Source organism: Gadus morhua, chromosome 8 (assembly GCF_902167405.1).
Source record: "Gadus morhua chromosome 8, gadMor3.0, whole genome shotgun sequence".
Taxonomy (NCBI): domain Eukaryota; kingdom Metazoa; phylum Chordata; class Actinopteri; order Gadiformes; family Gadidae; genus Gadus; species Gadus morhua.
Genome location: NC_044055.1, coordinates 12,957,435 through 12,971,493, shown reverse-complemented (window position 1 = coordinate 12,971,493; position 14,059 = coordinate 12,957,435). Strand labels below are relative to the sequence as shown.

The following is a 14,059-nucleotide window of genomic DNA, read 5'->3' as shown; positions in this document are numbered from 1 at the left end:
GAGAGAGGATATATATAGAGAGGAAGGATATATAGAGAGAGGGGTATAAAGAGAGAGGAAGTTGAACATCACATCTGGTGATACATCACAGCAGGTAGGAACCCTCAACTGTGTGTGTGTGTGTGTGTGTGTGTGTGTGTGTGTGTGTGTGTGTGTGTGTGTGTGTGTGTGTGTGTGTGTGTGTGTGTGTGTGTGTGTGTGTGTGTGTGTGAGAGAGTGTGTTGTCATGGCCATCCATCCTACTTGTAAGCCGTGATGACATTAAGTAATGACTGGTTGTCAGAGTGAAAGTGACAACTGACTGGTTGTCATAGTGACATTGACTACTGTCTGGTTGTCATAGTGACAGTGACTGCTGACTGGTTGGTGAAACATCTTCCTATTAACTGGTTTTCATGGTGATCCATCCTACTAGTTACTGGCGTTCATGGTGACAGTGACTGGTTGTCATGGTGACAGATCCTACGATTAACTGGTTGCCATGGTGACAGATCCTACTTTTCAGTTGTTGCCATGGTTAGCCGTCCTATTGCTAACTGGTTGACATGGTGACAGCGACTAGGGACTGTTGTCTTTGTGACTGCATGTTGTAAGGTAGTGGTCCAGGAGTCAGGGTGTTGACCCCCAGCTGAAGGGTTCTGGGCTCCTCCTCTGTCTACCTGTAGGCCTCCGAGAGCCAGATGACCTCTGACCCCTTCCTGCTCCTCAATGACCTGTCTCTGTACTGTCTGACCCCTACCTGCTCCTTAATGACCTGTCTCTGTACTGTTTAACCCCTACCTGCTCCTCAATGACCTGTCTCTGTACTGTCTAACCCCTACCTGCTCCTCAATGACCTGGCTATGTACTGTCTAACCCCTACCTGCTCCCAATGACCTATCTCTGTACTGTCTAACCCCTCCTAACGACCTGTATCTGTACTGTCTAACCCCTACCTGCTGTCTCTGAATTGACTCTTGATTGATCTTTTACTAAATTAGGTGATAGTTGATAGAGTGTGAATAATGAAGAATAGTCTGGTTGAGGTGCATTGTATTCTATGACACTTTTTCAGAAGGGCCTGTCAATCAAATTATGTCATAACATTCCACTCTATTGGAAAACTGTAATCTGTCAGCACGCAAATGTGTGTGTGTGTGTGTGTGTGTGTGTGTGTGTGTGTGTGTGTGTGTGTGTGTGTGTGTGTGTGTGTGTGTGTGTGTGTGTGTGTCTGTGTCTGTGTGTCTGTGTGTCTGTGTGTGAGGGTGCACTTCCTGATGTGACCTTGTATCTAATCTTTTGTTGTCAGAGGACAAACAACACAATTGTAGGATCAAGTCTGAGAGGAGAATCTGAGGCCTGAATTACTGTGGTTTAGTTTTTTTTACTAACTAGTCTGTACTAATAATAGGATATCGTTTAACTTAACTAATACTAGGATATCGTTTAACTTTATTCATACTCGGAAATTGTTTTACTTGTCTTTAATATGATATAGTTTTATTTACTCAATCATATATGTTGTTAGGGTTAGGACTTATCACCTGATCTCCCAGCGGGACGTCAACTACAGGTGCGAGTAACGGGCGAGAGAGAGAGAGAGAGAGAGAGAGAGAGAGAGAGAGAGAGAGAGAGAGAGAGAGAGAGAGAGAGAGAGAGAGAGAGAGAGAGAGAGAGATAGAGAGAGTGAGAGAGAGAGAGAGAGAGAGAGAGAGAGAGAGAGAGAGAGAGAGGGAGGGGGAGGAAAACACAGAGAGAGCGAGAGAGAGAGAGAGAGAGAGACAGAGAGATGTTCTGTGGATTCTGTGTCAATACATTATTTCCATCTGCTCCAATTCACGGGGAAGGGATCTGATCGATACAAGCGACCTCTCTCTGAATCACACGCACGCACGCACGCACACAAACACACACACACACACACGCACACACACACGCACACACACACACACACACACACACACACACACACACACACACACACACACACACACACACACACACAAACACACACGCACAAACACGCACAAACACGCACACATACGCGAGCTCTCTCTGTATGCGTCCCTCCTCGCGCCGGCGGGCGGCGGCTTGGTTGCTCGCGCTGCCGGCAGGAAGCGGAGGAGAGCGGTGCGCGCGACGCGGGCGGCTGGAGATGATCTCTTTCTGGCTGCTGTGCTGGAAGCTGCTGGTAGGTAGAGACACGCGCACATCACACATCTGTATGTAGACGGACAGCTGTCCTTAAGCCTGATGAGAGACACGTCCCATAAGGCACCTCTCCATCTCTCTAGAGCCACGCGAGGCACTCAGCTGTTTCCCGCCTCTCCGCGCCGTGTGGGTGTGTGTTTGCGTCTGTCACGATCCTGGCGTGTCGCCGACTGTTATGTAACATGCTTATGACCTGCTTAGAACCCCCCCCCCCCCCCCATCAATATAATATAACGGAACATACGCACACACACACACACACACACACACACACACACACACACACACACACACACACACACACACACACACACACACACACACACACACATATATATAATAATATGCAAGCGCACACACACAAAAAGACACAGGTATTCAAAGTGTGCGCTGTCCAGTACTGAAATGTAGATGCTGGAGGTGGCATTATCTACGTGATTGAGCTCATGTCAGCTACATGATGGAGCTAGTACTAGCCACATGATAAGGTAAGGGTCAGCTACATGATGGAGCTCGAACTAGCCACAAGGTAAGGTAAGGGTCAGCTACAGGATGGAGCTAGAACTAGCCACATGATAAGATAAGGGTCAGCTACAGGATGTAGCTAGAACTAGCCACATGATAAGATAAGGGGCAGATACATGATGGAGCGAGAACTAGCCACATGATAAGGTAAGGGTCAGATACATGATGGGGTTAGTGATAGCTACATGCTGGAGAGACACAATGGCGCGGTTTATGTCTGAAATCATAATTCTCTCAACAAAATCCCCCCAAAAAAGTGAGAGACTTAATTTATGGATACCGCTACATGTTGGAGTTACTGTTAGCTAGCATAGTGTTTGCCTCTGTGACCTTCCGGTGTAATCTCTGGGAGTAAAGTCTCAATCAACGGGGTGAGATGGAGATCTTTGTTCAGCGTTGAGTAAATTGACCTCGCTGGCACCATGGACGCCTAATCCAGGGTCCCGATTGTAATCCAGAAGCATGAGATGTGAGATTAAACACACAGACGGCATCGCCGCATGCATTCGCTTTGTTTAGTAGAACTCTTAAAGCAGTTTGTTGGACTCTAATGCAGTTTGTACTCTAAAGCAGTTTGGACTCTAAAAGCAGTTTGTTGTTGGATTCTAAAAGCATTTGGTTGGACTCTGAAAGCAGTTTGTTGGACTCTAAAAGCAGTTTGGACTCTAGAAGCAGTATGTTGGACTCTTATGCAGTTTGTTGGACTCTAAAAGCAGTTGGTTGGACTCTAAAAGCAGTCTGGACTCTAAAAGCAGTTTGTTGGACTCTAAAGCAGTTTGTTGGTCTCCAAAAGCAGTTTGTTGGATTCTAAAAGCAGTATGTTGGACCCTAAAAGGAGTTGGTTGTTGGACTCTAAAACAGATGGTTGTTGGACTCTAAAAGCAGTTTGTTGAACTCTAAAAGCAGTTTGTTGTTGGACTCTAAAAGCAGTTGGTTGGACTCAAAAACAGTTTGTTGTTGGACTCTAAAAGCAGTTTGTTGGATTCAAAAAAAGCAGTATGTTGGACCCTAAAAGGAGTTTGTTGTTGGACTCTAAAGCAGATGGTTGTTGGACTCTAAAAGCAGTTTGTTGAACTCTAAAAGCAGTTTTTTTGGACACTCTTATCCAGGCTTCAGTTTAAACATCCTGACTCTGATGATGTGAGTCGGTTAGTGCTCTGTTACCATAGTAACAGCTCCAGTCTGTCAGCGGCACATGCCGTTAACGGCAGACCGTATCTAATATCTGAATAGTGTGTGTGTGTGTGTGTGTAATAATAACCTCCCAGCCCACTCACAGCCAACGCAGCGTTGCCACGGTTACCCCTTAGTTCCTTGCAGTTTAGCACATCAAAGATTTGCAGAGGATAGTGATAACTGTGATGTCATCTATGATGTAATCAAGTTTATGGTTTCATCTAGGTTGTAATTGTGTGATAGATGTTGTTTCATGATGTGATGGATGATGTATTTGATGACATACAGGTAATTGATGATGAAATTAAATCTGTGCAGAAGAAAACCGTATTGATAGACTCATTATGGGTGCAGACATAAAAAAGTAGACTCCATAATGTTTCAATATTATCTGCTATTTCCCAGATATAAGTTAAATAATCACTTAAATGCTAACTGGGGACTCAGCTAAAAGCTAGTGACTCTGAGATTAGAATCTAGTTTTGTTTGTTTTGAACATATCAGTCTGTCTCATAGATCTTCAACATAGTAATCTAGGCTGTTTTGTCTGGTTACTAAATAATAGCGCAATTCAGGAAAACAGGTGTAAATGAAGGTTAAGCTCTGCTCCAAACGACTCGTTCTCTGAACACAGAGGTGTGCTGCATTTCACAGACTGACGGATCACTAGAGCTCTCATAGTCCTGCTAGCATAAAACAAGCATCTCAGAGCTGAGAGAGAGACCGTGGGCTGCTCCTCAGAGCTCCTCGGAGCTCCTGAGAGCTCCTCCTCATGGAGACGGGGCCTCCCCCTTCAACACTCTCTACTATAACTCTGTGGGATGAACCTTTTTTTGGATGCTTATCTTTATTATATTTATATCTATCTTATTTTGTCATTTCCCAGAGAGCCACCGCAGGACTCAGGAGAAACGCTGGCGAACTGACAGACGGTAACCAGGACGACGGTAACCAGGACGACGAAAACCAGGACAACGATTACCCCAGCAACAGCCTTGCTGTCAACGGATCTCCTCCTCCTACAAACTCTTCAGAGCCTGTCGCCATGGAGACCATGGCATCCTCTCCACCACCTACACCAGAGACAGAAACACACACGCTGATTGGCTGTTGGCACCCAGACGCAGAGGAACTCCATTTCCCAGAAGGCGGAGGGGCACAGGAAATGATGAGTGATGAGAAGGAGGGCGGAAGGGAGGGAGAAGGAGAGGGGGAGAAGGGGGAGGAAGAAGAGGTTCAGCAGGTAGAGAAGGTGGATGAAGAAGAGGGGGTGGAGAGAGAAGTAGTGATGGAAGGAGAGAGGAAAGGAAGTGTAGAGGAGGAGGAGAATGGAGAGAGGGGAGAGGGGAATGAGGGAGGAGGAGCCGAGGAGGGAGTCCAAGGAGATGAGGAGGTGTTCGCCTCAGGTCCCTCCCAGCTGCTCCTGTCAGCCATGTTGGGGCAGAGCCAGGACCAGGGAGATGATCCTAGCCATGGTGACCCTTGCCATGCCCATCATAGGGTCCTTCCCCTTGACGAATGTCATCCTGGCGATAGCGGTCAACCTAATGACGGTCTCCCTAGCAACGGTGGTCCCCCTAGCAACGGCGGTCAGCCTAGCAATGGCGGTCACCCTAGCGACGGTCACCATACTGACGGTCACCCTAGCGACGGTCACCCTAGCGACGGTCACCCTAGCGACGGTCACCCTAGCGAAGGTCACCCTAGCAACGGTTACCCTAGCGACAGTCACGCTAGCAATGATACCCCTAGTCACGGCGGTCCCCCTAACGATGGCCCCCCTGGCGACGGTCACCCTAGCGACGATCCCCCTGGCGACGGCCCCCCTGGCGACGGCCACCCTGGCGACGGTCCCCCTGGCGACTGTCACCCTGGCGACGGTCACCTTAGCGATGGTCACCCTAATGACGGTCACCCTAGCGATGGTCACCCTAGCGACGGTCACTCTAGAAATGGCGTTCACCCTAGAGATGGTCCCCCTAGTGACGGTCACCCTAGAGACGGTCACCCTAGTGATGGTCCCACTAGTGTCGGTCACCAAGCAGAGTTAGCTCCTCCCCAGGATGACGGTCACCTTAGCGACAGTCAGCTTAGCGACTGCCTGCAGGCGGAGCTGGCTATGGTGACATCAGACAGCGACACAGGGGAGGACCAATGGGAGTCCTCCGCTCCACATGACATCATAGACCAGGATGTAGGGGTCGTCTGCAGCTCAGAGAGGGAGGAGGGAGAAGGAGAAGAGGAGGAGAGAGGGAGCGAGGGGAGGAGAAGTCAGAGGGTAGGAGGGAGTATGGACAGGGGGGAAGAGAAGGAAAAAGAGGCTGGAAGACAGGAGCCAAGCGAGGAGATGGAAGAGGAGAGGAGAGGAGGCAGGGAGCAGCAGGAGGTGCAGAGGAGGCAAGCGAGAGATGTCCTCCTCCGCTCTCCCTCCGTTAGCTCCTCTGCTAGCTCCACCGACACAGACAGGAAGGTACGGATGACCTTTAACCTGACTTAGCTCCTTCTCTAACTGAGTTAGCTCGATCTCTAGCTGAGTTAGCTCGATATCTAGCTGAGTTAGCTCCTATGCTAGCTGAGTTAGTTAGTGTACAGCCAATGGGCAGCAGGTAGTTTGATAGGCCAATGGGCAGCAGGTAGTTTGATAGGCCAATGGGAGCAGGTAGTTTGATAGGCCAATGGGCAGCAGGTAGTTTGATAGGCCAATGGGCAGCAGGTCATTAGATAGGCCAATGGGCAGCAGGTAGTTTGATAGGCCACTGGGCAGCAGGTAGTTTGATAGGCCCATAGGCAGCAGGTAGTCTGATAGGCCCATAGGCAGCAGGTAGTTTGATAGGCTCATAGGCAGCAGGTAGTTTGATAGGCCAATGGGCAGCAGGTAGTTTGATAGGCCCAAAGGCAGCAGGTAGTTTGATAGCCACTGGGCAGCAGGTAGTTTGATAGGCCCATAGGCAGCAGGTAGTTTGATAGGCCACTGGGCAGCAGGTAGTTTGATAGGCCACTGGGCAGCAGGTAGTTTGATAGGCCCATAGGCAGAAGGTAGTTTGATAGGCCCATAGGCAGCAGGTAGTTTGATAGGCCCATAGGCAGCAGGTAGTTTGATAGGCCCATAGGCAGCAGGTAGTTTGATACGCCACTGGGCAGCAGGTAGTTTGATAGGCCACTGGACAGCAGGTAGTTTGATAGGCCACTGGGCAGCAGGTAGTTTGATAGGCCACTGGGCAGCAGGTAGTTTGATACTCACCCTCTCCTGGTCTGCAGCTCCCTGCAGACTTCTGTGTCCTCCAGGAGTCGAACAGCGAGAATGTCTTCACTGAGCACCTGGACTTCCTGTTGGCACGGCAACAGTGGAGGAAGATGGAGGAGGAGGTCAAAGGCAAGCCCCTCCCCCTACCAAGTGGGAGGAGTCAAGGAAGTGTCCAGGGGACACACAGCTCGCTATACCCGCCCACACGCAGTCCCCACATCCAACGCAGGTAAACCCATGTAGCTCCTCCCACACGTAGCCACGCCCCCAACACAGGTAAACCCATGTAGCTCCACCCACACGTAGCCCCGCCCCCAACACAGGTAAACCCATGTAGCACCTCCCACACATAGCCCCGCCCCCCACACAGGTTAACCAATGGCGGAGGTTCTCTAACAAGGTATCCTCCACCAGGGCGGGCCCCCAGCCGGCCTCCAGGGAGACCCCCGTCTCCTCAAGGGAGACCCCCGTCTCCTGCAGCCTCTCCCCAAGCTCGGAGGACTCCGGGATGGATGGGATGGATGACCCGCCACCCCGTGGGCCCCCGGAGGAGCCGGAGAGCGCGGTGGAGCGGGAGATCCGCCTGACGCTGGACCGAGAGGAGCGCCACCGCAGGGAGCGGGGACGGCTGGCCCAGGGCCCCGCGGCCCCCCGGTGAGTCCTGGGCCCTTGAGGGGACTACTGTGGTCCACTCCTGTAGTCTACCATAGTACCCCCTTATAGTGTACCACATGGTACACCCCTATAGTGTACTACCATAGTACCCCCTTATAGTGTACCACATGGTACACCCCTATAGTGTACTACCATAGTACACCCCTATAGTGTTACCATAGTACACCCCTATAGTGTACTACCATAGTATACTGCCCCTTATAGTGTACCACATGGTACACCCCTATAGTGTACTACCATAGTACACCCCTATAGTGTACTACCATAGTACCCCCTTATAGTGTACCACATGGTACACCCCTATAGTGTACTACCATAGTACCCCCTTATAGTGTACCACATGGTACACCCCTATAGTTAACCACATAGTACACCCCTTTAGTGTTACCATAGTACACCCCTATAGTGTACCACATAGTACACCCCTATAGTGTACCACATGGTACACCCTTATAGTGTTACCATAGTACACCCCTATAGTGTACCACATAGTACACCCCTATAGTTAACCACATAGTACACCCCTTTAGTGTTACCATAGTACACCCCTATAGTGTACCACATAGTGCACCCCTATAGTGTACCACATGGTACACCCTTATAGTGTTACCATAGTACACCCCTATAGTGTACCACATAGTACACCCCTATAGTTAACCACATAGTACACCCCTTTAGTGTTACCATAGTACACCCCTATAGTGTACCACATAGTACACCCCTATAGTTAACCACATAGTACACCCCTTTAGTGTTACCATAGTACTGCCCTATAGTGTACCACATAGTACACCCCTATAGTTAACCACATAGTACACCCCTTTAGTGTTACCATAGTACTGCCCTATAGTGTACCACATAGTGCACCCCTATAGGGTACTACCATAGTTCCCCCCTATAGTGTACTACACATTGTACACCCCTATAGTGTACTACACATGGTACACCCCTATATAAAGCTTTGTATTAGCTTTAGCTTTGGGTTAGCTCTAGCTATGTGTTAGCTTTATGTAAGCTTTAACTTTGAGTTAGCCTTAGCTATGTGTTAGCTTTGTATTAGCTTAAGCTTTGTGTTCTCCTTTTCCAGACCAATCAGTCTTCAGACCGGGCGATCGCCCCCCCGCCCCCCAGCCTGCCGCACCCCCAACCTCGCCATCTCCCCCATGCCCGCCCCCCTCCCCTTCTCCCCCACAACCGCCCCCCTCCCCTTCTCTGTCTCCCCCGCCCCCCTCCCCTTCTCCGTCTCCCCCTCCTCCCTCCAGCGCTCCATCTGCCACGAGTTGACCGCCAACAACGTCATCATCCTGGAGCCAGACTCCGCCCACTCCAGGTCCCGCCTCCTCTCCCCGGGGGGCTTCAGCGATTGGTCGCTGAGGCCCTCTACCGACGTCATCGTCGTGGAAACGGCTAACCTCATCATCCGCAGCGCCTCCGAGTTCTGCCTCAGCTCCATCCCCGTCGCTACGGAGACCCAGGAGTCCACCTTCTCCTCCAACCCCTTCTTCAAGCTGCGCTCCCTCAGCAGCCAGTCGCTGGTGGAGCAGGAGATACGGGTGGTGAGGCAGCGGGAGGAGGAGTGGAGGAGGAGGAGAGGAGGAGGAGGAGGGGAGTGGAGGGGAGGGAGGGAGAAGGAGAGGTTTGACACGGTGCTGGTGTCCCCCGGGCTGAACGACAACATCACCTTCAACGGTACGACATCACTCAGAACTTAACAATGACATCACTCAGAACTTAACTATGACATCACTCAGAACTTAACTACGACATCACTCAGAACTTAACTATGAAATAACTCAGAACTCAACTATGACATGACTCAGAAATTAACTATGAAATCATTCAGAACTTAACTACGACATCACTCAGAAATTAACTATGAAATCGATCAGAACTCAACTATGACATCACTCAGAACTTAATTATGACATTAATCAGAACTTAACTACGACATCACTCAGAACTTAACCATGACATCACTCAGAACCTCAAGACTTACTACGACATCACTCAGAACTTAACTACGACATCATTCAAAACTTCAAGACTTAACTATGAAATCATTCAGAACCTCAAGACTTAACCACGACATCACTCAGACCTTAACTATGACATCACTCAGAACCTCAAGACTTAACCACGACATCACTAAGACCTTAACTATGACATCACTCAGAACCTCAAGACTTAACAATGACATCAGTCAGAACCTCAAAACTTAACCACGACATCACTTAGAACTTATGCCATCTTCAAAACTTTAGTTTTGAACGAGTTTCGAAAGTTCGGACCTTAAGCTTGGAGGAAAGCGCTTTGAAAACAATGGTAGTACTAAGAGGTGCCGAACTTGCTGAATGAACTTAACATCCATTCTAACATTTGCATTACGATATATTATAGCTTACAATTATAAACATCACCTGATAATTCTCGCTCATATTCAACCATCGCAAGCAGTTCTAAAAACTGAAAATCTGTTCTCTGTGAATACAGCAAAGAAGCGCAAAGAGGCCCCTGCTTTCCGGAAGAAGGGATGTTTTAAGTCATAGCCTACGAACTTCTGAGGGGGGTTTCCTGAACCCTCTTATTTCGGAAGAAGGGATGTGTGCTAGATGGGTGCTTGATAGATCAGTCTACCAGCCTACTCAGTGGACTGTAGCAAACGTCGCTCATCTAACCGTCACACATCTAGGTGGACATGCCCACCTGTGATGTCACAATGCTGCACATTTTGTAAACGGCTTGTAATGGCTAATCACACTCACACCTGGTGGTATGATAGGTCCCCTTTATCTATGACATCACTAAGAACCTCAAGACTCAGAAGAGACTTAACTACACTGAGACTAAGTCTCTGTGAACCCACCTCTGGTTTCCAGCTCTGACTAAATAGCTTATTCTGCTTTCTTTACATCCATCTGGTTGGTTTGCTCCAGTGATAGAGGTTCCAGACAGATGTGTCTCGTCTCCATCCTCCCCCTCCAGAACCCGCAAAATGGAACGGTCCAGCATGTCTTGTGACCACAAGGTAGGTCTCATTATGGCACATGTGACACATATAGAAAGATTGACAAAATAACGTATTTAGCTAATGCTCAGACACTAAACTATCGCTAATACATTCAGTTAATACATTCAGGTAATACTCAGATATGAAGCTACCGCTAATACATTCAGCTAATAGTCAGACATGAATCTATCCCAAATACATTCAGCTAATGCTCTGACATGAAGCTATCTAACCCATTCAGCTAATGTTGAGAGATGAGGCTATCGCTAACGCATTCAGCAAATGCTGAGACATGAAGCTATCGCTAACTCATTCAGATAATTCTGAGAAATGAAACTCTCACTAACGCATTCTGCTAATGCTAACACCAGTGCTAATAACTTTACCCACGAAGTGATCATGAGCCAATTTACTGGTGGTTTCTGAATGTTTGTTGTATCGTCAGTAAAGATCCTCTCTTTGTGTATTTCACTCACTCATTTCACTCACTCATCATCATTGCTCTGAGCTCATGGATGTTTTAACCAATCAGATGCCAGGTGTTATTCTATTGGTTTAGACTGGTCATTCTAATCATTGATACAGCTCTTCATCTACTGTGCATCCCTCCCTTTCTCTAATGCTCACTACGAATCTGTCACCCATCACCATCACCCATCACCACCCATAACCATCCATCATCAACCATCATCATCACCCATCATCACCCATCCCCATCCTCATCACCATCACCATCACCAATCACCATCAACATCAACATCACCATCACCCATCACCCAATCATGATCCATCTGTCAAATGGATTCCAGTGTTTCAGATGAGTGTCCCCTCCCCCCTCCCCCCAGTTCCCCCCTGCCCTGTCTACATTGCCACGGCGACAGAATGCCATGGCACAGCGATGGGAGGCCAACCTGTTAGCCAATCAGAAAAAGGAATGAACCTGGAGGGCCAATAGGAAGCAAAGGGAGGAGCCAGAGGGAGGAGCCAGAGGGAGGAGCCTGCTCTTTCTCTCTGAGCCTCGGTTTGGAAGAGAGAAAAGATGATCCTTTAAAGAATTAGTTGAATGCAATGAGGCCACAAACCAGAACCCAGAAACACAGGTTTATTTAGGTACTTTAGCTCGGAGATGACAATCTGGAAGACCTCCGCCCCTCTGGCACCCACTGTGGTGACAGAAAGCAGCACCCCGCTACGGGTCGACTGCGGTGGGTCCGCTCCACATCTCTGGACCAACCGCTGCCGGGCGGCGGGATCACTTGGCTGACATGGCCACCTGTGATCTGAGGCAGGAAGCCCTGCCCCCCACGAGCTCATCACCGTGGTAACACTCCCTTCTAGAGAGACACTTAACACACGTTCACTTAAACTACATTCCTTGGAGGTCTTCCAGATTGCCACTTAAAGTCTTGGGCTTTTGGTATTAAAAATGGCTTTACAGTGTCTATGAAACTAACCTTAACTCTCTCCCACCTCCCACTTACCTTAACTCTCTCCCACCTCCCACTTACCTTAACTCTCTCCCACCATCACACTTACCTTAACTCCAACCCTCACACTTACCTTAACTCTCTCAACCCCTCACACTTACCTGAACTCCCTCCCACCCTTACACATACCTTAACTCTCTCCACCCCTCACACTTACCTGAACTCCCTCCCACCCTCACACTTACCTTAACTCCCTCCTACCCTCACACTTAACTGAACTCCCTCCCACCCTGTCCAAGGGGCTGACCCAGTACTTAAGTCTCGACCCTAAAGCCTTTTTTTATAAGGAGACGTATAGGGGCCATTTTGTTTTAATCACAACTTATAGAGCACGTCTCTAAGGGGACGTATAGGGCCCATTTGGTTTTAATCACACTTTATAGCACGTCTCTAAGGGGACGTATATGGGGCCACTTTGGCCTGTTGTGTCCGGGTATTTTTGTACATCCATGACATGAGTGATCATATAAACGATGACGTATTGAGTGTAAATAGCTGCTAAGGTTGGACTGATTAAGAAAAAGACACTCACTAAATATGGGCTGAACCATTTGCAATTAATAACCTTCAGATTAATAACTTAATCCTGATGATTATTTCTGTCTGGACTACTTCTTTGTACCCGGAAGTCATTCCTGTTGTAAAAGGATTTAAATGAGCCATAAACGTACATTAACATCAACGTACACTAATAGGTCCTGGGTCTCGCTGTCAATTCTGGTGAGGAGGTGTGTCCTGGGGAAGGAATCTGTTGGGTTCCCTCTGGCTTTTGCTTTTCCAAGTACAAGTCAATCAAATGTAATCTTATTTGCTTTGCTCTAGTTTTCTGTGGCTGTTTTTCGTCCTTAAAATCAAATGGAGCATTCCCAAGTAAATACTTGATTGTCTTTTTAAGATTTATATATATTTTTATGTCCTGCCTTGAAGAGATTTTATGGAGCTGTACATGGAGGATGTTATGATGATATATAAAGCAAAGATATATAAACTATAATATTCATATTGACGTATACAATCAAAGAAACGTACATATTGTTTAAGTCATATATTTAACAGTACAACTTTATTTGAACTGCATCCAGCCATGTTTATCAGCAGGTGACAGGTTTAATGAACTTTAGTTTATGTTAATGTCACACGTCTCCTGCTGCTGGTCTTATGCTGACCTTCAGCTTAGGACCATGCTGAAGAGGCTCTTCACACCTGATCTCTGCTCCTGTTTGCCTGGGATTTCTGTCTACATTTTTGATGTCAAGTTTTGTTTCAACACAAATTAAAGACTATTGACTGAGTTATATACATTTGGCGAATGAATAAAGTCTGAGCATTATTACTGTAGCTTTAGAATTTCCAATCCTTGGTATATCCGTATTGTTAGTATAGACTCACATTCATACACAGGTGAATATTATGATCATAATCACTTATGATCATATACGAGGACGGGGAGATGCCTTCGTCTGGACAGAAAGCAATGATTACAATTTCAGCTGACATCAAGATTCATTTTTATTCAAGGATTTATGAATTTGAATATATATACTGATATTTTTTTTTTTTACATGAATATAGAAAGGACTCATTGACACTTATATAATGTATCTAGACAAAATAAGCTACTCTTTATAACTGTGTTTATGCTTTATGAGCTAAGATAATAATTTATAAAATAAGCTATACTCTATAACTATAGCTATGATTTAAGAACTAAGATAATACTCTATAATATATATATAATATATATGGAGGAAGCTC

The 14,059-nt window shown here is 47.5% G+C and overlaps 1 protein-coding gene across 4 annotated transcripts in view; it reads left to right on the top strand.

The window, feature by feature from the left end:
* Positions 1 to 13,603, top strand: part of si:ch211-153l6.6 (uncharacterized protein C19orf57) — a 13,652-nt gene extending 49 nt beyond the window's left edge. The window contains exons 1-7 of one of the 4 annotated variants that reach the window (XM_030364298.1): positions 1 to 94; positions 4,778 to 6,361; positions 7,150 to 7,364; positions 7,550 to 7,789; positions 8,898 to 9,499; positions 10,744 to 10,835; positions 11,663 to 13,603. The exon at positions 1 to 94 is cut by the window's left edge and continues 49 nt beyond it. In XM_030364298.1, the coding sequence (XP_030220158.1) occupies positions 4,937 to 6,361; positions 7,150 to 7,364; positions 7,550 to 7,789; positions 8,898 to 9,499; positions 10,744 to 10,835; positions 11,663 to 11,755 (2,667 nt within the window). In that variant the 5' untranslated portion in view covers positions 1 to 94; positions 4,778 to 4,936 and the 3' untranslated portion in view covers positions 11,756 to 13,603. Of the gene's footprint in view, positions 95 to 1,693; positions 2,171 to 2,527; positions 2,679 to 4,777; positions 6,362 to 7,149; positions 7,365 to 7,549; positions 7,790 to 8,897; positions 9,500 to 10,743; positions 10,836 to 11,626 lie in introns of those variants that run through there. The other 3 variants (XM_030364296.1, XM_030364297.1, XM_030364299.1) reach the window with 3 other exon arrangements.
* Positions 13,604 to 14,059: the final 456 nt, after the last annotated feature.